This window comes from Schistocerca cancellata, chromosome 3 (assembly GCF_023864275.1).
Source record: "Schistocerca cancellata isolate TAMUIC-IGC-003103 chromosome 3, iqSchCanc2.1, whole genome shotgun sequence".
NCBI classification, from domain to species: Eukaryota; Metazoa; Arthropoda; class Insecta; order Orthoptera; family Acrididae; genus Schistocerca; species Schistocerca cancellata.
Window position 1 is genome coordinate 547,965,125 of NC_064628.1, and position 25,805 is coordinate 547,990,929.

A 25,805-nucleotide genomic window follows, 5' to 3' on the forward strand; every position below is an offset into this window, starting at 1 on the left:
GCTTCTGCTGGTCATAAGAGAACTAACTGAATACTTTCACAACTGATGTTTGTAGCCTGATGGCTTTGTGATTTAAGTGGTGCACTGTATTGAGAAGTTTGAGTGTAACCACCTGTAAAACAATTTCCTGAACAGAAGTGCTGAGTAACGTCTTTTTGTATTTAAGGTACATAAGGCACGAGGGGCATGTGGCAGGGAGAGATTTTATACAGAACAGGTATAATTGTCAATACACATTGTGGGCATGATTAAGCAAATTAAACCAAAGTTGATTCTGTTCACAATACGTATGAATAAGTTGTTTATCCCATGGTTTTGGAAGTTGATTGAGTATTACAACGTTTTGCATAAATAACCATGGGTAGCTTGATAGAGTTGTTTGTAGCATGTGTCTTAGTTCTCAAGTGTCTGTAGTGATTGTAGAACAAGGTATAGGTGGAAGCTAGGGGACTGATGACCACAGATGTTAAGTCCCATAGTGCTCAGAGCCATAGGTGGAAGCTATATTACTGATACTTTTTTTGGCATTTCTGGTTATGGCAATGTGCCAGAGATTTTGAAGCGCACATTGCTGCCTCGTGGCCCATGATATTGCCAGATTGAACTGATCCATGTATGATCTTATTCTGTTGTTGTCAAAAAGATATTTTTTGCTTGTATATTTTAGCTCTACTTAAGTTCTTTCGGGCAACAGAAAATTGTATTTATTTTATTGTAAGTGGTTTATGCCCAGTAATTGAAAATTTTGATGCTACATTAATTACTTGTTAAACTCCACATCTCCACAATCCCAACCTTAACCCCATTCCACCTAAATCCTATGCTACATCATTAGTTGTGCACCTGTAGCTTCTACTCCCACTACACCCTGCACTCCTACTTTCTACATACTGCATAAATTTTGTAATCCTAGCTGGCCAGAATGACCTACTGCAACTGGTTATTGTGCCCCCCACCAAATTTCTGCCATTGTGGAATGACCCCACCAGCTTATTACCTATAACATACCCTCCTATATAAAAGATACCAACCATTTCCTCCACTGCCTCTCCACAGATCCTGCTTCTGCTTTTTTTTTTTTTATCACCTGCTCTGCTCATCACTGTCAATGCCATCTCCCTCTACACTAAAATACACAATACCCAGACCTTGGTGCTATTTAACATTACCTAAACTAATGCTCGACTTACTCCAAACCAACTATCTCATTGCTGTTCACCATGACCAACTGTATCCTCACTCCCAATTACTTATCCTTTGACGGAATCACCTACAGACAAATGGGCACCTGCAGGACACCATCCTACGCTAACACGTTCATTGACCATCTAGAGGACTCCTTCCTAACCAAACACCTCACCAGGCTCAGATTCACTGATGACATCTCTGTGATCTGGACTGAGGACATGCTATCCAGATTCCTCCGGAACATCGACATCATCTCTCCATTCGCTTCACCTGGCCCTCCTCAGCCAACACGCCAGCTTCCTCAATGTTGGCCACCACCTCAGAAGTGGCTACTTCAGTACCTCCATTCACTTCAAACCTACCAACCACCAACAATACAGGATGTATCAAAAAGAATCATCTGATTTAAAAAATCTTAACTATTATGTTATTTTGAGATATGTGCATGAACTGTATGCCATTGGAAAGAACAAACTCTGAGTTTTACCAACAGGAATTCGGGAATTTTTAAATCAAAGGATTACTGAATGATAGATCAGTCACACTGGACCAAATGATTCAGCTTCACATTACTGGCCTCCTAGCTCACCTGACCTGACTGTATACAGATTATTTTCTTGTGGAAGTTTATAAAAGACTGCTTATGTGCCTCTGTTACCAACAACAATGAATGAATTGAGACATCGCTTAACAGCAGCTGTGGAAACTGTAACTCAAGACATGCTCACTGCTGTGGGGGAATAATCTGAATACCGCATTGACATATGCCATGCATCTCAAGGGGGGCATATTGAACACCTCTGAAAAGGTATGGAAGAAAACTTTATAAATTTCCCATTCATCGAAAAACAAAATTCATTGTATAAGGTTATTAGTTTCAGAAATATAGACATGCTAAATCGGATGATTCTTTTTTTGGTACACCCTATATTTCTGCCACCCACTTCAGACAGAAGTTCCTTCTGAACAACCACAGCCATGGCTGTTTCACGTTTGGTGACAAGCAGTCCCATTCCAAATATGCCTAGGATCTCACTGAGGTCTTCACAGACCTTAACTACACTCCCAACCGTGTCCAGAAACAGGTCCACTGTGCCTTCTCTCACATCGTCTACCATCCCCAACATACCCAGTGTCCAGCTACAAAGTACCACCCAGGACTGGAGCAACTAAATCTCATTCTCAGCCAGTGTTTCGACTGCCTAACATTGGGCTCTGTTAATGGCCATCAACTCTACTGTAAAATCACTACACGTTTCCAGCAATGAATGGTGTTCTTGACTGGTGGGAGATGTAGAAGCATAATGTGTCCTATCCATGGTTTTAGAGCCATCAGTCTAAAAGAAGATAGCACCAAGATGCTCCTGAAGAAATGAAAGAAACACAGACCAAACAGTCTTTGTCTTTGAAATAGATTGGTACTAATTCATGGCCTGGATACCAATTGATGTGGGGTGTGCAAGAAAACTCGGGAAATACATTCTAAGGAGGATAAGCACAGGTTCTGGTAGAGGGTTGCGAGGCGCCTACCATCTGGTAATCTGACCTGAGGACAGGTGTCAGCAGGTCAATGCCCCTCATATGCAAAAAGAATAGGATTGACAGATGATCATGAAACTGATGAAAGGCAATTGCATTGGTGAGAAAGAGTTGGTACTGTCGGAACTGAAGAGTGAAGATCCCTACTTCAGCAAGTAGATTGTCTAGAGGCTAATCCAGAAGGTGGCAGTGGCCATATGAACTCGGCAATGATGGACTGGGTCTCTCAATTTCAAAGCTGAAGATGCCGCCAAATTGTAAAACTGGCAACCATAGTCCTAGCATGAATGGACCAAAACCCAGTAAATACAAAGGAGAGCAGCATGATCCGCACCCAAGAGGTGTGTGCAAGGAAACAGTGTGTTAAGCTTTCACATGCAGCTAGTCATTAGTTGTCAAATGTGGGTCAGCCATGTCAAAGAGGAGACCAGAAATCAGGATTGGGCAACAACGTCCAAGCACTCCTCACCCAAGTTCTGGGTGAGGATGGACCATGGTATGATGACAAAAATGCACGACCCACCTTTTTGCAGGAGAAAAATGGAAACAAAGGGAAAGGGTGCATGCAGAGGCACGTCGGATGGCATCCTGGAGCCAACATTCAGCCAAGGAAGCAGAGTGGGAGCTGTATCAAATGCAGGGGTTGACCAGTGGCCCGACAAGAGGCCACTCGTTCACTGATAGCAATGAGGAAGAATGTGACAGTCAGCATGGAGCCTTGTGGGATGCTGTTATTTTGGACCAATGGAGAGCTAAGTGCAGTACCAACCCGAACTGCGAACAACTGTCTGATAAGAACTGATGAATAAAAACTAATAAGAAGCTTCCAAAGCACCATCCATGGAGGGTATGTAAAATTTGATGGTGCCAGGTAGTGACATATGACTTACTTAGGTCACAAAATTCTGCAATGAGCCATTGGCATTTAGAAAAATGTCTGTCAGACTGCCTTTTCCAACCTAACCAGATGGTTGGTTGTTTATTGTCCCTCCTAGAAACCACACTCTGAGATTCAAGAACCCAGCATTATTGGCAGGCAACAATCCCCTCAAGCAGTTTGAAAAGCATTGGTGAGGACAATCAGCCAGTAACTGTCAAAGGATGTTGGGTTTTTGCCCGGCTTAAGAAGAAGAATGATGATGATACTATCTCACCATTGGATAGGCAAGACACCAATGAGCCAAATACGGTTGAAGATCATGAGGAAATGGAGCGGTTGAGTAACAATAAGATGTATACTCTGATTGTGAATGGAATCAGGGCCCTGGGTCACATTATGAGATGAGCCAAGAGCTTGAAGCAACTCCCAGTCAGTGAATGGTTCATTGTATAATTTGACACGCCAAGAGGAGAAAGAGAGTGGGATCTTAAAATTTGTCAATTTGCCATCCAGAAAGCAGCAGCTTAAGAAGAGGATGCTGTTGCAAAGTGTTCAGTAATAGCCGATATGTCAGGACAGAAATCAATCTGATGGAAGAGACCCGTTACAGTTGTGAATTTTCTCTGGGCCACCAGACTACAGAGTTTGGCCCACACGTGGAATGAAAAGGCATAAGTTTCCCGGGAGGAGACTTAGTGCTGCCAGCATTTCTTCTCACTGTGTTCAAATATATAGCGAGCCTTAGCACAAAGATGCTTAAAGTGATAAGGTAGGTCTGGGAAAGATGCCATCTGAAACGCTGCAAGGCTCTTCAATGATCCTGAACAGTTGTTGCAATGCCTTTGGTCCACCACGGCACTGACTGGCAATAGAGGGGACCTATAGAAAAGGGAATAGCAATTCCAGCAGTGTGGGTGATCACATTCAAGTGTGCTGTTGCACTCTGACGAAGTGGGGGATGAAGGTAATAGCAGAGCCATACAAATGCCAAATGGCTCTTCGAACCACCTAACGTGGTAATCGGGCTCGTGGCAGCAAAGAAGTGATAGGACCATCAGAAAGTGGTCACTTCACAAAGATTGTCATGTAGCGAAGCCATGAGAACGTGGGCAGAGATCGTTAGACTGATAGCTGAAAAGGTACAATGGGTGTCACTGAAGTGATTAGGAACCAATGTTCCTTGTAGAGCAACACACATTGCACAAGAGGAGGAAATAAGGTGTTTTAGTTCTGGCAGGTTCCTCTTAATGATCACATTATGGGTGTCCAGGTTAGACGTGAAGGGGCCAGGAGGGCTGGTTAAGCCCAGGATCTCTGTCTGCCACCAATGGGAATGGAATTACATAAATGAGCATTGGTTCAGAATCTGACAGTGTGGGGGAATATAGTGGCTCTGCGGTTCCCGGAGCAGCCTTGTCCCTTTCTCCTCCCACTCCTTCGCAGCCTTTGATGGCTTGAATTCTTGCAATGGCCTATCCATGATGGGTGTGGGGGCAGTTGAAGAGTGCAAGCCCTTGAGTCCAAAGGCTGCAGTTCCTTCAGCCACTGACTGCTGTCAGGCCTCTTTATGGGGGTTTCTGGGGAGAGGAGTCCCAAGAGGAAGACGCAGTCAATAGATTTATATTCCTGTATTTCATTTTCTTTCTTGAAGACTGGGCAAACCAGTGAATGTGGAGGATGGTGTTCTGCGCCATTGGTGCACAAAAGTGATTGTTCTCGCTAACTACCTTCGTGGAGCGAACACCCGCATTTACCGCACTGTGGGTCTGCTGTGCAGCAGGATGACACATGCCAAAAGTGTGAGTTTCAGAAGTACCTCATGGGTGGTGGGACCTAAGGTTCCCCATCACACCTACACATTATGACTAACTGAATATAGCTCCTGTCTGTCTGGAACGTAAGGTCTTTGTGAAAGATGAATCCTTGGACCATATTCAAAGTTTTGTGTGGGTCAATGGTCACTGGTATCTCACCCAGACGATCATATGGCTGAAGAGCTGTAGACTGTGCACTAGAGGGCACTTTAATCAATAGTGATCCAGTGCACATTTATCCCAATGTCCGCCTCCATATCTGAGTGGTCAGTGAGGCAGAATGCCATGCAGGAGGCCCGTGTTCGTTTCACGGCTGGGTCGGAGATTTGCTCCACTCTGGGACTGGGTGTTGTTTTGTCCTCACCATCATATCATCTTCATCAACACGCAAGTAGCCCAAGTGGCGTCGACTTGCACCAGGCGACTGGTCTACCCGATGAGAGGCCCTCGCCACACGACATTTCATTTCATTTCATTTCATTTTTTCATCCCAATTATTCAACTTCTTCAAATTTATCTTCAGTATGTTCCACAAAAACACTGCTTTGTTGTAAAAGTATCTTCATCAGTTCGAGTACATGCTAAGAACTGGATACAATCATTCATTCCCAAACATCTGGCTTGTCCCTCATCTCTTGTGGCAGCTAGGGTAGGGACAGCAGTATGCTTACAACTGTCTCCATTGAAATTTCTACACTTGCCTAATGAGACAGCTGGATCAGGACAGTCATTGTTTTGGCATAATTTAACATGTTTCAGGTGCAAAACATCCATTATGATGCCACCTACTCAGATCAAGGGCTCTCCCCATGAGTGCCATCCAGCTGCAGCATAGGCCATCTGGCATGATGATCAATGCTGGGGGCACTGATGACATAGGAAGACCTAGTATGTTGGCTTTGAAGAGTATATAAGAGCCTACACAGATACTGTGTGCAGATGTTTAACACTGTATGCTGTAGGCACTATTAAGGTGTTCTTCCCCAGTTGGTCAACACTAGAGCATAAAATTAGAATATAAAGGTCAAACCCAGAAAGGAAGCAAAAATTACTTAGGTGATGTATGAATATACACTCCTGGAAATGGAAAAAAGAACACATTGACACCGGTGTGTCAGACCCACCATACTTGCTCCGGACACTGCCAGAGGGCTGTACAAGCAATGATCACACGCACGGCACAGCGGACACACCAGGAACCGCGGTGTTGGCCGTCGAATGGCGCTAGCTGCGCAGCATTTGTGCACCGCTGCCGTCAGTGTCAGCCGGTTTGCCGTGGCATACGGAGCTCCATCGCAGTCTTTAACACTGGTAGCATGCCGCGACAGCGTGGACGTGAACCGTATGTGCAGTTGACGGACTTTGAGCGAGGGCGTATAGTGGGCATGCGGGAGGCTGGGTGGACGTACCGCCGAATTGCTCAACACGTGGGGCGTGAGGTCTCCACAGTACATCGATGTTGTCGCCAGTGGTCGGCGGAAGGTGCACGTGCCCGTCGACCTGGGACCGGACCGCAGCGACGCACGGATGCACGCCAAGACCGTAGGATCCTATGCAGTGCCGTAGGGGACCGCACCACCACTTCCCAGCAAATTAGGGACACTGTTGCTCCTGGGGTATCGGCGAGGACCATTTGCAACCGTCTCCATGAAGCTGGGCTACGGTCCCGCACACCGTTAGGCCGTCTTCCGCTCACGCCCCAACATCGTGCAGCCCGCCTCCAGTGGTGTCGCGACAGGCGTGAATGGAGGGACGAATGGAGACGTGTCGTCTTCAGCGATGAGAGTCGCTTCTGCCTTGGTGCCAATGATGGTCGTATGCATGTTTGGCGCCGTGCAGGTGAGCGCCACAATCAGGACTGCATACGACCGAGGCACACAGGGCCAACACCCGGCATCATGGTGTGGGGAGCGATCTCCTACACTGGCCGTACACCACTGGTGATCGTCGAGGGGACACTGAATAGTGCACGGTACATCCAAACCGTCATCGAACCCATCGTTCTACCATTCCTAGACCGGCAAGGGAACTTGCTGTTCCAACAGGACAATGCACGTCCGCATGTATACCGTGCCACCCAACGTGCTCTAGAAGGTGTAAGTCAACTACCCTGGCCAGCAAGATCTCCGGATCTGTCCCCCATTGAGCATGTTTGGGACTGGATGAAGCGTCGTCTCACGCGGTCTGCACGTCCAGCACGAACGCTGGTCCACTGAGGCGCCAGGTGGAAATGGCATGGCAAGCCGTTCCACAGGACTACATCCAGCATCTCTACGATCGTCTCCATGGGAGAATAGCAGCCTGCATTGCTGCGAAAGGTGGATATACACTGTACTAGTGCCAACATTGTGCATGCTCTGTTGCCTGTGTCTATGTGCCTGTGGTTCTGTCAGTGTGATCATGTGATGTATCTGACCCCAGGAATGTGTCAATAAAGTTTCCCCTTCCTGGGACAATGAATTCACGGTGTTCTTATTTCAATTTCCAGGAGTGTATATTCAGAGAAAGGAAGGTAAAACCTAGAGAATAGTTGGGTTGACATCAAAGGCTGCCACCATGAGAAAGATAGTAAAAGAAAGGACGATAGCCAGACATGAGAGATTACAGTACAGAGCAGGAGGTAGGAGCCCCGATAGATTGGAGACCCATGCTCACCACACACATACTCACTAAAGAGCCATGAGCATAAGAGGTGTTTCCCTGAATTACTTCTGAAAAATGCTGAGATGGTTCCTATTATAAGGCCACAGGTAACCACCTATCCCATCCTTGTCAAACTAGACCTGCAAGTATGTAAATTCCAGTATATACGAGATATGTTTTTTGTTATTTTTCTTGTTCTTAAATTGTAATACCAAGGCATGTACAAATGGGTAAACCTACTACCATTCTTTTTCTTCTTCTCCTCCTCCTCCTCACTCTTCAGTACTTCCCCTTACAATTATAGCAGAGTCTAGCTATTTAGTGTTGCATTAGATTTATGTGGTGTGAAACTTTTGCTGTTATTTCTGTTTGTTTCTGGGTAGCAGAGTAAAGACACACTACAACTGGCATTTGACAGACACATGATACAAGGTCATCCAACCAAATTTGGTCTTCTACAGGTTAGCATAAGGAAAACATGACGACAAGCAGCTAAGACATTAAAGACAACACACTTGATACACTTAGTGTGCATAATATTCCACAATTGTAAACTGTATCACTAAAACTAAATTTTGAATAGTTGTTAAAAGCTGGTGATGGGGAATCATTGTAGTTAATAGCACTGCATGAATCAGAAGAGAGGAGGTATATGTGGAAAATGCTGGGTGACATGGGAAGATTTCAATTCGATTACATCATGGCAAGGCAGAGATTTTGAAATCAGATACTGTATTGAAAGGCATACCCAGGAACAGATATAGACTCAGATCACAATTCAGTTGTGATGAGGAGTAGGCTGAAGTTTAAGAGACTGGTCAGGAAGAATCAATACACAAAGAAGTGGGATATGGAAGTGCTAAGGAATGAAGAGATACACTTGAAGTTCTCTGAGACACTGATAAGGAATAGCTCAGTAGGCAGTTCAATTGGAGGAATGGACATCCCTAAAAAGGTCCATCACAGAAGTTGGAAAAAAAAAAAAAAACATAGGCACAAAGAAGGTAACTGCGAAGAAACTACGGGTAACAGAAGAAATACTTCAGCTGATCGATGAAAGAAGGAAGTACAAAAATGTTCAGAGAAATTCAGGAATACAAGTCACTTAGAAAGAGCATGGGAGCTAAGGTGAAATGGCTCCATGGAAAATGTGAACAAGTCAAAAAAGAAATGACTGTCAGAAGGACTAACTAGCATACAGCAAAGTCAAAACATCCTTCGGTGAAATTGAAAGCAAGGGTGGTAATATTAAGAGTGCAATAGGAATTCCACTGTTAAATGCAGAGGAGAGAGCATGTAGATGGAAAAAGTTTACTGGAGGCCTATATGAGAGGGAAAACTTGTCTCATGTGATAGAAGAAGAAGCGAGAGTCAATATAGGAGAGATAGGGGATCCAGTATTATAATCAGAATTTAGAAGAGCGTTGGAAGATTTAAAATCAAATAAGGCAGAAGCGACTGATAACATTCCATCGGGATTTCTAGAATCAGTAGTAAAGCCGCTTTATAAAAAGGGAGAAAGGAATAATGCACACAATCTTAGACCTATTTCCATGCCATCAGTGTTTGCTAGACTTATTGAAAAGGCTGTGTATGCAAGTATAACTGATCATTTTATATCACATAATTTGCTATCATATCTGCAGTTCGGCTTTAGAAGTTGAAAATGCTATATTCTCTTTTTTCTGCGAGGTACTGGATGGGTTAAACAAAATTTTTCGAATGCTAGGCATATTTCTTGATTTTACTAAGGCATTTGATTGTGTTGCTCACAAAATATTGCTCCAGAAGTTAGACCATTACGGAATACAGGGAGTAGCTCACAATTGGTTCACCTCTTACTTTTACAACAGACAGCAGAAGGTCACTATTCACAGCATTGAGAATGGCTGTGATGTGGAGTCTGAGTGGGGTACAGTCAAATGGGGGGTGGGAGCCACTCCTATTCCTTATTTATATAAATGATATGCATTCTAGTATTAAGGGTAACTAAAATATTTCTGTTTACTGATGACACTAGATTGGTAGTAAAGGATGTTGTGTGCAACATTGGTTCGGTTCAAATAGTGCAGTTCATGACATAAGTTCATGGCTTGCAGAAAATAAACTAACACTAAATCACAGTAAGACTCAGTTCTTACAGTTTCTAACACACAATTCAACAAAGCCCGACATTTTATTTTCACAAGACTAAAGGAAGATCAAGACACATTTAGAGGCTCTGTCGACCTGGAAAAACTCTTCGAAAATGTCAAATGATGCAAAATGTGCAAAATTCTGAGGAAAATATTGGTAAGCTATAGGGAGAGATGGCTAATATACAACTTGTACAGTAAGCAAGATGGAATAATAAGATTGGAAGACCAAGAACGATGTGCTCGGATTAAAAAGGATGTAAGACAGGGACGTAGTCTTTTTCCCCTACTGTTCAATCTATACATCGAAGAAGCAGTGATAAAAATTAAGCAAAGGTTCAAGATTGGAATTAAAATTTCAAGGTGAAAGAATATCAGTGGTAAGATTTGCTGATGACATTGCAATCCTCAGTGAAAATGAAGAGTACAGGATCTGCTGAATCGAATGAACTGTGTATTTAGCACAGAATATGAATTGAGAATAAATTGAAGAAAAACAAGAGCAATGAGAGTAGCAGAAATGAGAACTGTGAGAAATTTAACATAAGGATAGATGGTCATGAAAAAGATGAAGTTAAGGAATTCTGCTACCTAGGCAGCAAAATAACCCATGACAGACTGAGTGAGGAGGACATCAAAAGCAGACTAGCACTGGCAAAAAGGGCATTCCTTGCCAAGAAAAGTGTACTAGTATCAAACATAGGTCTTAATTTGGGGAAAAAATTTCTGAGAATGCACATTTGGATCATAACACTGTATGGTACTGAAACATGGACTATGGGGAAACCGGAGCAGAACAGAATCAAAGCATTTGAGATATGGTACTACAGATAAATGATGAAATTAGGTAGACTGATAAGGTACGGAATGAGGAGGTTCTGCACAGAATCAGAGAGGAAAAGAATACAGTATATGAAAAAACGGACAAGAAGAAGGGACAAGATGTACGACATCTGTTAAGACATCAGGGAATAACTGCCATGATACTAGAGGGAGCTGTGGAGGGTAAAAACTATAAAGGAAGACAGAGATTGCAATACCTCCAGCATATAATTGAGGGTGGAGATTGCAAGTGCTACTCTGAGACAAACAGAGCTGACACAGGGGAGAAATGCTTGGTGGATCACATCAAAACAATCAGAAGACTGACGACTCAAAAAGTGAACCTTTACATTCAGTGAAGAAATGCTATTCATTGGCAATGTGACATAGTATTCTTACATGAAAATAAGTACTGACAGCATAAAGAATAATCAATCAACGAATTACCTGCATTTGTTTACGGAAACATTGATTCTCCTATGATCAAAGATTCAAAAACTAGTTGCGGAGTTATAAGCAGTAAATCCAACTGTCTGCAAAATTCCTGTGTATGAATTACAAATTCTAGATGAACATGGCAACAAATAGTCTCAGAAATGTAGATAAGCTGAAAGAAAGTGTGGTGAAAAAAGAAGATTAGAGAAACAGTATTATTCAACATGCAGTATCAGTTGTGTATTATATTACCTTAAGTCCTGGTGCATGTGCGAAGAATGCCTCTGGGCTTTGGGAATGATAAAGTCCACCATGTCCAACAGCTCCGCAAGGTGCTCTTATAGTAAGACTGCCACAGTGGAACTGATTGCCACTGCGATACCGACACTTTGCAGCCTCATTTACTATCTGAAAACATAGAGAAGCTGCATTTACTTTCTTTCATAAAAATAAAGAACAAAAGTTGCAACAAGATCCACAGCCAAATTAAACCTTTTTAATGGCAATAATCTGTCATACTGGCATTTGTACTTTGCATCAGGAGACCCTTTTAGTTTGTCTTTTTCGCAAGTGGCCAGTTTCAGTTGTGTAGTTATTTTAAAGCACATGGTATAACCTCCCATATGGACATATTTAGGTTAGAGAGAGAGAGAGAGAGAGAGAGAGAGAGAGAGAGAGAGAGAGAGAGAGAGGAGGGGGGAGCGAGAGCGAGATATACTGGGCTCTATTTTATCAACAATGTTCAAAATACACAGGTTGATATCTATCACATCAGATGAATAAATAGGGGAGGAGCAGTTCCGTAATCTGAACATACCTTCAACTGCAACCATATGTATTATTCCAGAATGAGATTTTCACTCTGCAGCGGAGTGTGCGCTGATATGAAACTTCCTGGGAGATTAAAACTGTGTGCCCGACCGAGACTCGAACTCGGGACCTTTGCCTTTCGCGGGCAAGTGCTCTACCATCTGAGCCACCGAAGCACGACTCACGCCCGGTCCTCACAGCTTCGGTGGCTCAGATGGTAGAGCACTTGCCCGCGAAAGGCAAAGGTCCCAAGTTCGAGTCTCGGTCGGGCACACAGTTTTAATCTCCCAGAAAGTTTCATATCAGCGCACACTCCACTGCAGAGTGAAAATCTAATTCTGGAAACATCCCCCAGGCTGTGGCTCAGCCAAGTCTCCGCAATATCCTTTCTTTCAGGAGTGCTAGTTCTGCTAGGTTCGCAGGAGAACTTCTGTATAGTTTGGAAGGTAAGAGACGAGATACTGGCAGAAGTAAAGCTGTGAGGACCGGGCGTGAGTCGTGCTTCGGTGGCTCAGATGGTAGAGCACTTGTCCGCGAAAGGCAAAGGCCCCGAGTTCGAGTCTCGGTCTGGCACACAGTTTTAATCTCCCAGGAAGTTTCATATGTATTATTATCTGAGGTGGCCATCTAAACAAACAGTTTATGCAGTAGGCTTTTTTAACACAGAGATGAACTCATCAGTCTATCATGGAAGTCTGCAAAACCATATGACACTAAATTGAGGTTTTTCATTTGACAGTCCATAATCCAATGAGTACCTAAGTTGTTGTTGTCGATGTGGTCTTCTGTCCAGAGACTGGTTTGATGAAGCTCTCCATGCTGCTCTATCCTGTGCAAGCTTCTTCATCTCCAAGTAACTACTGCACCCTACATCCTTATGAATCTGCTTAGTGTATTCATCTCTTGGTCTCCCTCTACAATTTTTACCCTCCACACTGCCCTTCAATACTAACTTGGTGATCCCATGATGCCTCAAAACATGTCCTACCAACCGATCCCTTCTTCTGGTCAAGTTGTGCCACAAACTCCTCTTCTCCCCAATTCTATTCCGTGTCTCATCATTAGTTATGTGATCTACCCATCTAACCCTCAGGATTCTTCTGTAGCACCACATTTCAAAAGCTTCTATTCTCTTCTTGGCTAAACTATCTATCATCCATGTTTCACTTCCATACCCATACAAATACTTTCAGAAATGACTTCCTGACACTTATATCTATACTTGATGTTAACAAATTTCTTTTCTTCAGAAATGTTTTCCTTGTCACTGCCAGTCTACATTTTATATCCTCTCTATTTCGACCATCATCAGTTATTTTGCTCCCAAACAGCAAAACTTCTTTACTACTTTAAGCGTCTTATTTCCTAATCTAATTCCCTCAGTGTCACCTTATTTAATTTAGCTACATTCCATTATCCTTGTTTTGCTTTTGTTGATGTTCATCTTATATCCTCTTTTCAAGACACTGCCCATTCCGTTCAACTGCTCTTCCATGTCCTCTGCTGTCTCTGACAGAATAATGACGGTCATTCGATAATAAAAGTGACAAATTGGTCTGGGGAAAAAAGCGTTTATTTTCACAAAACAATACTTTCCTTCTTTTCAACATAATACCCCTTGACAATTTATGCACTTGTTCCAATGTGCTACAAGATTTTTTATTCGGGCTGCAAAAAACCCTGTATCTTGATGTTTGAACCAATTTCCCACAAACTGTTTCAAGTCCTCGTTGTCCTGGAACCTCTTCCCACGTAACTCCTCCTTCAGTACACCAAACAAATGGAAGTCACAAGGTGCCAAACCAGGACTGTAAGGGCGGAGGGGGGGGGGGGGGGTGAGGCAGTACTTCCCAGCCCATTTTGTTGATGGTTTCATGGGATACTTGAGCAATACCAATACGAGGACGTGTTGTCTTGCTGGAGAATCACACCTCTCCTCCGAGATCCACAATATCTCTCTCTCATGGCTGGCTTCACCTTGTTTCAAAGCAAATCTAAGTAGTATTGGCTGTTCATTGCATTGTACGCTGCTCTTCGAGATAATCACAAAAAACTGGATATTCAGCATCCAAGAACACTATCAACATGACTTTTCCTGCTGATGCTTGGGTTCTGAATTTTTTCTTAACAGGTGAGTTGGTGTGCTTCTATCCCCTGCTTTGTCTTTTTGCTTCTGATTCATAACAGTGAACCCAAGTTTCATCACAAGTAAAAATTTTGTTGAGGAAGTGCTTGCCTTCTCTTTCATAACGTTCCTTTATCTCTGTGCACACTCCTCAAACTTGCTCTCTTGTGTAGCTGTGTCAACTCCTTTGGGATCCATCTTGAACATGTTTTGCGGTACTTCAGCATGTTACAGATAATGTTATGAACTCTACTAGCACTAACTTGAACCTTATCAACTATCATTTGCACAGTCACATGGTGGTCGGCACAAATAATGTCATCAATTCGACTTTCAAGCGACGAAATTCAAACTGCAGCTGGTCGGCCAAAACAGTGTTTGTTAGTTACTGAGTCGTGAGCATTTTTGAACTGCTCTACCCACTTGTAAAAATTTGGACGATTCATAAAACCTTCATTATAAACTTTAGACATTCTACAGTATATATTCACTGGTTGCTCGCCTTCAGCAAGTAAAAAACGAATAACAGAACGTTGTTCGCATAATGTTGACGTTTCAAGTGGACTTTCCGTCTTGAAATGTATTTTTGAGGTTATAAACTAAACAATGCTGATACATCAGCTGACCAGGGCTCATCCCAGTGATGCCAACTTCAAGAGCTGTGAAAGTACCAAACTGTCCCTACTAACAGTTTTTCCGCCAGACCAATTTGTCTCGCCAATTATTGAAAGAACCTTGTACAATGTCACCAGCAAACCTCAAAGTTTTTATTTCTTCTCCATGGATTTTGATTCCTACTCCAAATTTTTCTTTTGTTTCCCTTACCGCTTGCTCAGTATACAGACTGAATAACATCAGAGACAGGCTACACCCTTGTCTCACTCCTTTCTCAACCACTGCTTCCCTTTCATGCCCCTCAATTCATAACTGCCATCTGGTTTCTGTACAAATTGTAAATAGCCTTTTGTTCCCTGTATTTGATCCATGCTACCTTCAGAATTTGAAAGAGAGTATTCCAGTCAACATTGTCAAAAGCTTTCTCTAAGTCTACAAATGCTAGAAACGTAGGTTTGCCTTTCCTTAATCTATCTTCTAAGATATGTCGTATGGTCAGTATTGCCTCACTTGTTTCAACATTTCTATATAATCCAAACTGATCTTCCCCAAGGTCAGCTTCTACCAGTTATTTCATTCGTCTGTAAAGAATTCGTGTTCGTATTTTGCAGCCATGATTTATTAAACTGATACTTCGGTAATTTTTACACCTGTTAACACTTGCTTTCTTTGGATATTTCACCTGTCTCATCATCTTGCTCACCAGACAGAAGAGGTTTGTCAGGGCTGGCTCTCCCAAGGCTGTCAGTAGTTCTAATGAAATGTTGTCTACTCCTGGAGCCTTGTTTCAACTTATGTCTTTCAGCTCTCTGTCAAATTATTCAAGCAGTATCATATCTCCCATCTCATCATCTTCTACGGCCTCTTTCATTTCAATAATAACGCCCTCAAGTACATTGCCCTTGTATAGAACCTCTATATACTCCTTCCACCTTTCTGCCTTCTCTTCTTTGCTTGGAACTGGTTTTCCATCTGAGCTCTTGATATTCATGCAAGTGGTTCTCTTTTCTCCAAAGCTCTCTCTAATTTTGCTGTAGGCAGTATCTGTCTTACCCCTAGTGATATATGCCTCTACATCCTTACATTTGTCCTCTAGCCATCCCTGCTTGGCCATTTTGCAGTTCCTGTCGATCTCATTTTTGAGATGTTCGTATTCCTTTTTGCCTCCTTTATTTGCTGCATTTCTATATTTTCTCCTTTCATCAATTAAATTCAGTATGTTTTCTGTTATCCACAGATTTCTACTAGCCCTCATCTTTTTACCTAATTGATCTTCTGCTGCCTTCACTATGTCATCTCTCAAATCCACCCACTCTTCTACAGTATTTCTTTCCATAATTTTGTCAATTGTTCCCTAATGCTCTCTCTGAAACTCTACAACCTCTGGTTGTTTCAATTTATCCGGGTCCCATCTCCTTAAATTTCCACCTTTTTGTAGTTTATTCAGTTTTAATCTACAGTTAATAACCAATAGATTGTGGTCAGAGTCCACATCTGCACCTGGAAATGTCTTACAATTTAAAACCTGGTTCATAAATCTCTGTCTTACCATTATATAATCTATGTGAAACCTTCCAGTGTCTCCAGGCCTCTTCAACGTAGACAACGTTCTTTCATGATTCTTAAACCAAGTATTAGCTATGATTAAATTATGTTCTATGCAAAATTCTACCAGGTGGCTTCCTCTTTCATTCCTTACCCACGTCACATATTCACCTACTACTTTTCCTTCTCTTCCTTTTCCTACTATTGAATTCCAGTCCCCCATAACTATTAAATTTTCATCTCCCTTCACTACCTGAATAATTTCTTTTATCTCATCATACAACTCTTCAATCTCTTCGTCATCTGTGGAGCTAGTTGGCATATTAACTTGTATCTTGAGAGTATCCATATGAAGGTGCAATTTGTACATACTTTGAACATTAGTTATGAGTCTGTGGCCTCAGCACTTTATAAAATGTTCTTTCTGTTAACAACCTAAAAATGAATGTTTTCATAGGACATAGTTTAATATGGCCCTTTTTTGTTCATTTCAGTGTGAGGAATATGACCCAAGCTACACCCTGTGGGATATGGAACAAAACATCAGGATGAAAACAGTTTTATTTTTGTGTACTTACACTGTGAGACAAGTAAGTACATGAGATGCAAATGTTATTAAGTTTTTTCTTTTTATTATTTAACTTTTCTGCTCATCATTTATGAGTATACCAAAAAGTAACTAATATTCCAGTTATTCTAGCTCCTAAATTGAAGAGAGTCTGATTATCTGTGTGAAGTCCCATCACAAAACGGATGTTGTTGATGTTGTGGTCTTCAGTCCTGAGACTGGATTGATACAGCTCTCCATGCTATTCTATCCTGTGCAAGCTTCTTCATCTCCCAGTACCTACTGCAACCTACATCCTTCTGTATCTGTTTAGTGTATTCATCTCTTGGTCTCCCTCTACGATTTTTACCCTCCACGCTGCCCTCCAATACTAAATTGGTGATCCCTTGATGCCTCAGAACATGTCCTACCAACCGATCCCTTCTTCTGGTCAAGTTGTGCCACGACCTTCTCTTCTCCCCAATCCTATTCAATATTTCCTCATTAGTTATGTGATCTACCCATCTAATCTTCAGCATTCTTCTATAGCACCACATTTCCAAAGCTTCTATTCTCTTCTTGTCCAAACTATTTATCGTCCATGTTTCACTTCAATACAAGGCTACACTCCATACAAATACTCTCAGAAACGACTTCCTGACACTTAAATCAATACTCGATGTTAACAAATTTCTATTTTTCAGAAACGCTTTCCTTGCCATTGCCAGTCTACATTGTATATCCTCTGTACTTCAACCATCATCAGTTACTTTGCTCCCCAAATAGCAAAACTCCTTTACTACTTTAAGTGTCTCATGTCCTAATCTAATTCCCTCAGCATCACCCGACTTAATTTGACTACATTCCATTATCCTCGTTTTGCTTTTGTTGATGTTCATCTTATATCCTCCTTTCAAGACACTATCCATTCCATTCAACTGCTCTTCCAAGTCCTTAGCTGTCTCTGAGAGAATGACGATGTCATCGGCGAACCTCAAAGTTTTTATTTCTTCTCCATCGATTTTAATACCTATTCCGAATTTTTCTTTTGTTTTCTTTACTGCTTGCTCAATATACAGATTGAACAACATCGGGGAGAGGCTACAACCCTGTCTCACTCCCTTCCCACCCACTGCTTCCCTCTGATGTCCCTCGACTCTTATAACTGCCATCTGGTTTCTGTACAAATTGTAAATAGCTTTTCACTCCCTGTATTTTACCCCTGCCACCTTCAGAATTTGAAAGAGAGTATTCCAGTCAACATTGTCAAAAGCTTTCTCTAAGTCTACAAAAGCTAGGAACGTAGGTTTGTCTTTCCTTAATCTAGCTTCTAAGATAAGTCGTAGGGTCAGTATTGCCTCACGCATTTTGTTGATGCATGACAACCGATTAATGCAACTCTCTCTCTCTCTCTCTTTCTCTCTCTCTCTCTCTCTCTCTCTCTCTCTCTCTCTCTCTCCCCCGAAAAAAACTATATCAATCTTAATTAGTGTTCCCACTCAACCTTCGCACAGAAAAGATCATCCATGATGTACGCCATTACCAAAAATGCAAGTAAACAGAACAAAAACATTGTATAAATTGGCCACAAGCATGCGAATAGTTCTTTATAAATACCTGATCAAAAGCGGGAAGGATGTAGTCAGCAAACTGTATTTCTGCAATTGCTGTTGCACCAACATTTGCAAGACCTATTCCAAAGCCTACAATGCCCTGTTCACAGAGAGGAGTGTTGAATACTCTATCTTTGCCATACTTTTTTTGTAGGTCCAGTGTGCAACGAAACACTCCTCCAAATGCAACATCTTCTCCAAACACAACTGGGAAAAAAAAAGAAAAATAGTAACTGCAAACTGTTTAAATGAACTTAATATTCACTTTGTAGTAGTAACAGGTAAAAAACTTAATACAGTTCTCTTTTTGTTTTAAAAATTACCACAAGATATGATTACAACTACTACCAGCTTCAGAAACAAACTAGCTATCTTCAGAATCTGTATCTAACAAGCCAGATAAGATGAACAAAGCATCCATAACAAGCAGTGTCAAGTTCACAAGAACTTGACTTTTACCATTAGCAATAAATGCCATTATGATATATGAAGAGATGACTGTAAAATGTGAAGTTGTTTTCTTTACATAATACACAACACTTTAGCGCCATTGCTGCATGTGAGAATTGCATATTGTTACAGGGGGGGGGGGGGGGGGGGGGGGGGGGGTAAAAAATAGAAAATAAGACACCACTGTCTTCAAGTCTACACAATGTGAGAGACTTCTACATGCAAACAATGCTATATTTTCTTTCTTAATTTTATCTAGAAGTTGCTCAATTTTAGCTTATTATCTTCAGCTAACATTAGTATTTAAACAGTCATTTAAAGTAAACTGAAAGTAATTTATATAAATTAAGAAGAGGAGAGTCATACCTGCAGAGGGATCCTTATCGAGTGTTATATCCATTGCATTGTTAATTGCCTGGAACATATTCATCTTCAGCGATTTCCCTTTTAAGAGAAAAAAAGTGAAATAAACACGACAAGTCAGTACAGTACGATAAAGAACACAAAGACTACTGTCATCAATATCCTAAAGTTTGCCTGTTATGGAATTCCAAATAATATGAAACAAAATTTTCCATGTATGTTTAGTGAAGGCTCTTAATTTTCTTACAAAAACAAAAAAATATAAGTTATAATTATGTAATTAGTAGAGACTTGGTAGCGTTAACTGTGTCTAGACTAATGCAAAGATGCAGATTTCAGTCCTTGGTGGGTTCCGGGATTTCTTCCCAACTGTCTACATCTAAATATATAGTCTGCAAGCCATCTTATTGTGTGAGGCAGAGGGTCTTTTGTGTACCACTATCACTTCCCCGTTTTTCCACTCCTGTCACATATGGTTTGCAGGAAGAACAACTGCTGATAAGTCTCAGTGAAGCTTGAATTTCTCTAACTTTATCTCTATGGCCTTTTCACGATATATAGACAGGAAGAAGCAATATGTCGTATTCACTCTTCCAGAAACACACATTCCTGGAATTATACCAGCAGACTATACCATGATGCGGAACACCTCTCTTGCAGTGTTTGCCTATGGAACTGACTGAGCACCTTCGTGACACATTTGCAACTACTAAATGGATCTGTAATGAGATGTGCTGCTCTTCTTTGAATTTCCGGTATTTCCTGTATCAATCCTATCTGGTACAGATCCATGACTGATGAGCAGTATTCAAGTATTGGCCAAATAAATGTTTCGTATGCTGCTTCCTTTGTTTATGGACTATGTTTCTTGAAAATTCTTCCAATATATCTCAGTCTGTCATCTGCCTCACCCACAATCAATTTTATGTGGTTGTTTCACTTCACACTGGTCCATACATGTACTCCTACATATTTTATGGAAGTAACTGCTTCCAGTGACTGTTCTGTAACCACATAATCATACAATAAACGGTCTTTTTATCTATCTATATACACTATTTTACATTTGTTTATGAAGGAGGTCAATTACCTCTCCCTATGCTCCAATTTTTTCATCACAGGAATACTGCAACACACCATTTTACACATCAAGAGGTGCTTATCTTTTACTGAAACTGAAGCTGAGCCAGTGGGACTCACTTCGCCTGTTTTGAGAAAACCTATTTTTGTCTGGTGTTAGGAGGAGACAAACACAAGGAGGCAAGCACAAAAGAGTAGGGATCTAATCTTTGGCAGTTCAAATGTATGGCAAATGAAGGTACCCCTTAGGTAAATCACAGCAAGGGACAGGAAAGAACACCAGATGCACTCAGTGTTTATGACTAGGGGCCTCATTTAGGATGTTGAAGAGGCTATTCCAACAGCCATTGAGGGAACAGGGTGCAACCAACTGTAGATTATGGTGCACACTGGAATGAATGATGCCTGTTGTCTGGGCTCTGAGGTCATTCTTGTGTCATTCCAGCAATTAGCAGAGAAGGTTGAGAAGACCAGCCTTGTGTGTGGAGTTTCAGTGAAGCTCACAATTTGCAGCACTGTCCTCAGACCTGATCATGGCCCTTTGGAGTGGAAGGACTGAACCAGAGACTTCAAAGGTTCTGTGACAAGCTAGGCTGCAACTTCCTGGACTTGTGCCATAGGGTTGAGAATTGTAGGGTCCCCCTAAATAGATCGGGTGTGCATTACACATGAGAGCTGCTAATCAGGTAGCTGACTTCGTGTGGGGTGCACACAAGGGCTTTTTAGATTAGGCGACTCTCCATCCAATCCAGATAATGATATCTGTAGGAAACCAGAAGTATGAGTATAAGATTGAAAGAAATGCCTCCCACAGGTGAGAGTATTAAAATCATGATGGAAAAGTGTCAAAGCATTCACAACACAGTGCCATAGTTTGAAGCTCTCATGAAAAGCAGTGAAAGCTTGCGTGGTACTAGGTACAGAAAGGTGGTTGAAATCTGAAATTGATAGCAGTGAGATTTTTGGGGAAAATTTAAGTGTATATCGAAAGGATAAGCAAATGGGAAACATAGGTTGTGTATTTGTCACAGTAGACAAGAAACTCAAATCCATTAGGTGGAAACTGAAGCTGCATTTGAGATTGTTTGGGCAAGACTCCGTATCAGGGGTGGGCATAAAATGACAATTGGATCCTTCTATCGCACACCACAGTCATCATCTGATGTAACCGAAAACTTCAGGGAAAACCTCAGTTCACTTATACGTAAGTTCCCCAATCATACTAAAATATTGGTGGAGACTTCAATCATCCAACAATTAATTGTGAAAATTACAGTTTCGTTGGTGGTGGGCGGGATAAGACATCATGTGAAACTTCACTAAATGTGTTCCCTGAAAACTACCAAGAACAGATAGATAGGAACCCCACTCACGATAGAAATACATTGGATCTAATGGCAACAAACAAACCTGACCTCTCATTGAAACTGGTGTCGGTACCCATGAGGTGGTTGTGGCAACAACGATTACCAAAGTATGTAGGACAAATAAAACAAGCAGAAACATATGTATGTTCAGTAAACTAGATAAAAAATCTAGTAGTGTCATATCTCAATGAGGAACCTGAAACTTTCAGTACAGAACAGGGGCACGTAGAGGAACTCTGGCTCAAGTTTAAGAGAATAGTTGACCATGCAGTGGATAGATGTGTATCCAGTGAACAGTTCATAATGGGAGGGAGCCTCCATGATGTACAGCCACTGTAAAGAAACTTGTAAAGTAACAGAGATTACTGCATAATAGGTGTAAAACAAAGCAAAGGGCTATAGACAGAGAGATGCTGAATGAAATGTGTTTGGCTGTCAAGAGAGCAATGTGTGATGCCTTCAGTGACTACCATAGAGAGAATATTGTCAAGTGATCTTTCACAGAACCCAAAGAAATTCTATTTATAGATAAAGGCTGTTAGTGGCACCTAAGTTCATGTCCAGTTAGTAGTGAATGAGACAGGAACTGAAATTGAAGGTAGCAAAGTGAAAACTTAAATGCTTAATTTTGTTTTCAAATGTTCCTTTACATAGGAAAATCCAGAATAATTATCCCAATTTAATCCTTGTACCACTGAAAAAATAAATGAAATAAGTTTAAGTGTCAGTGGTGCTGAGAGACAGCTGAAATCGTTAATTTGAACAAAGCTGCAGGCCTCCATGGACACACTGTCAGATTCTGTACTGAAATTGCAACTGAGTTAGCACTTCTTCTAACTGTAATCTGGATCATAGATCCCTCAAACAAAAAACCATAGCCAGATTTTGGAAGAAGGTACAGGGCACACAAGTTTACAAAAAGGGTAGAAGTGATTCACAAGACTACCATCCAATATCCTTGACATCCATTTGTTGTAGAATCTTAGAATATATTCTGAGCTCAAACATAATGAGGTATTTCAAACAGAATGACCTGTTTAACCAAGATGGATTTCGAAAATATTGATCACATGAAACCCAACTCTCACTTTACTCACATAACATACTGAAAGCTTTGGATCGAGGCAACCAGGTAGAGGCAGTATATTTTGATTTCCAAAAAGCATTTGACTCAGTACTGCTTATTGTTGAAAGTATGACCATATGGGGTACCCAAGTGAAATTTGTGACAGGACTGAGGACTTTCTAGCAGGGAAGACACAGTATGTCATCTTAGGTGGCGAGTCATTGTCAGATGCGCACAAACAGACCTGGGGTGTGCCCCAGGGCAAAGTGTTGGGACCCTCCCTGTCATATTGTATATTAATGGCCTTACAGACAATATTAATAGTACGAGGGCAGTTCAATAAGTAATGCAACACATTTTTTTCTCGGCCAATTTTGGTTGAAAAAACCGGAAATTTCTTGTGGAATATTTTCAAACATTCCCGCTTCGTCTCGTATAGTTTCATTGACTTCCGACAGGTGGCAGCGCTGTACGGAGCTGTTAAAATGGCGTCTGTAACGGATGTGCGTTGCAAACAACGGGCAGTGATCGAGTTTCTTTTGGCGGAAAACCAGGGCATCTCAGATATTCATAGGCGCTTGCAGAATGTCTACGGTGATCTGGCAGTGGACAAAAGCACGGTGAGTCGTTGGGCAAAACGTGTGTCATCATCGCCGCAAGGTCAAGCAAGACTGTCTGATCTCCCGCGTGCGGGCCGGCCGTGCACAGCTGTGACTCCTGCAATGGCGGAGCGTGCGAACACACTCGTTCGAGATGATCGACGGATCACCATCAAACAACTCAGTGCTCAACTTGACATCTCTGTTGGTAGTGCTGTCACAATTGTTCACAAAAATCTGAACGACCTTCTCCTTCTTCATGACAACGCAAGACCTCACACAAGTCTTCGCACCTGAGAGGAGCTCACAAAACTTCAGTGGACTGTTCTTCCTCATGCACCCTACAGCCCCGATCTCGCACCATCGGATTTCCATATGTTTGGCCCAATGAAGGACGCAATCCGTGGGAGGCACTACGTGGATAATGAATAAGTTATTGATGCAGTACGACGTTGGCTCCGACATCGACCAGTGGAATGGTACCGTGCAGGCATACAGGCCCTCATTTCAAGGTGGCATAAGGCCGTAGCATTGAATGGAGATTACGTTGAAAAATAGTGTTGTGTAGCTAAAAGATTGGGGAATAACCTGGTGTATTTCAATGCTGAATAAAACAACCCCTGTTTCAGAAAAAAAATGTGTTGCATTACTTATTGAACTGCCCTCGTAAAATCAGACTTTTTGCTGATGATGCAATTATATATAAAGAAGTGCTATCTGGAAGAGACTGCAGAAATATTCAGTCAGATCTTGATAAGTTTTCAGCATGGTGCAGAGACTGGCAACTTGCTCTAAATGTTTAGAAATGTAAAATTTTGCACTCCACAAAACGAAAAAATATGCATTGTCCTATAATATCAATGAGTTGCTGTTGAAACTGACCAACTCATACAAATACCTGGGTATAACACTTTGCATGGATATGAAATGGAATGATCACATATGTTCAGTCGCATGTAAAGCATATTGTTGACTTCGTTTATTGGTAGAATCCTTGGGAAGTGCAATCGGTCTACAAATGAGATTACTTACAAATCACTTGTGTGACCAGTGCTAGAATATTGCGTAAGTGTGTGGGACCTGTACCAGATAGGATTAACAAGGGATATTGAACATATACAGAGAAGGGCAGCACAAATGGTCAAAGGTTCGTTTAACCCATAGGAGAGTGTTATCGAGATACTGAAGCACTGAGCTGGAAGACTCTTGATGATAGATGTAAACTATCCCAAGAAAGTCTGTTAAAAATGTTTCAAGAAACGGCTTTAATTGACGACTTTAGGAATACACTACAAACTCCTATGTATTGCTCATATAAGGATCATGAGGATAAGATTAGAATAACTGCTGCACACATTCCATACGTGTATGGAACAAGAAGAAACCGTAATCACTGGTACAATGGGACGTAGCCTCTGCCATGCACTTCACAGTGGTTTGCAGAGCATAGATGTAGACTATAAATTACCCAAAAGCTCAAAAGAGGTTTTGGTTAACAGGTTTGTTTGAACACTATTCTATAACAACAGAGGGTTTTCAGAAATTGTTGTATTGAGATCAAGACTGTTTTAATTTTAATATATTCCATAAAGATTGCTGTTTTATATTCCACACAAATGTCTTCAAAAATACATATACATGCTGCTCCGCAGCTCTGACAAATTTGAATGACACCCTTGTGTTTCATAATTTGACAAAAGCTGCACAAAAGGCTATTTATTCACAAACAAGCCAGACTGGCACCCATCTTTGGCAGCAAATAGCATCCATCTTTGGCAGCAAATAGCAATATTTTGAAACTTTGTACTTTTATGTTTTGTAAAAAGGTTAATGTTACAGTTTGTAAAAGCTTCAAAACATTCTCATTTGTTATATCTAGCTCCACAATGATCAAACTTGTTTGTGAATAAATAACCATGTTTTGATTTGTGAATCAGAATGGCATTGTTCAAATACTAATATTCAGTTGATAGGAACATTCAACACTGCAGATTCCCAGATAATATACCACTGTTACCATGTTTACTGAGCTCAAATTGAGTGTGATGTGGGCAAGTGTGTGATACTGGACTCACCCTGAAATCTCGGTTGTAGTGACAGTCTGATCTGTAGTGTAGCCCACGGCGAATGTTATATTTGAAAGGGATAACCTGGTTTTGAATTGGTGAA

At 41.5% G+C, this 25,805-nt stretch overlaps 1 protein-coding gene across 2 annotated transcripts in view; it reads right to left on the reverse strand.

Annotated features, from left to right (window-relative positions):
• The window catches only part of LOC126175389 (2-oxoisovalerate dehydrogenase subunit beta, mitochondrial), a 421,798-nt gene that overhangs the window by 61,926 nt on the left and 334,067 nt on the right, over nt 1–25,805 (reverse strand). For both annotated transcript variants that reach the window (XM_049922170.1, XM_049922171.1), the window contains 3 exons: nt 19,528–19,605; nt 18,716–18,918; nt 11,709–11,864 (listed from right to left, as the gene is read on the reverse strand). In XM_049922170.1, the coding sequence (XP_049778127.1) occupies nt 11,709–11,864; nt 18,716–18,918; nt 19,528–19,605 (437 nt within the window). The remainder of the gene's footprint in view (nt 1–11,708; nt 11,865–18,715; nt 18,919–19,527; nt 19,606–25,805) is intronic.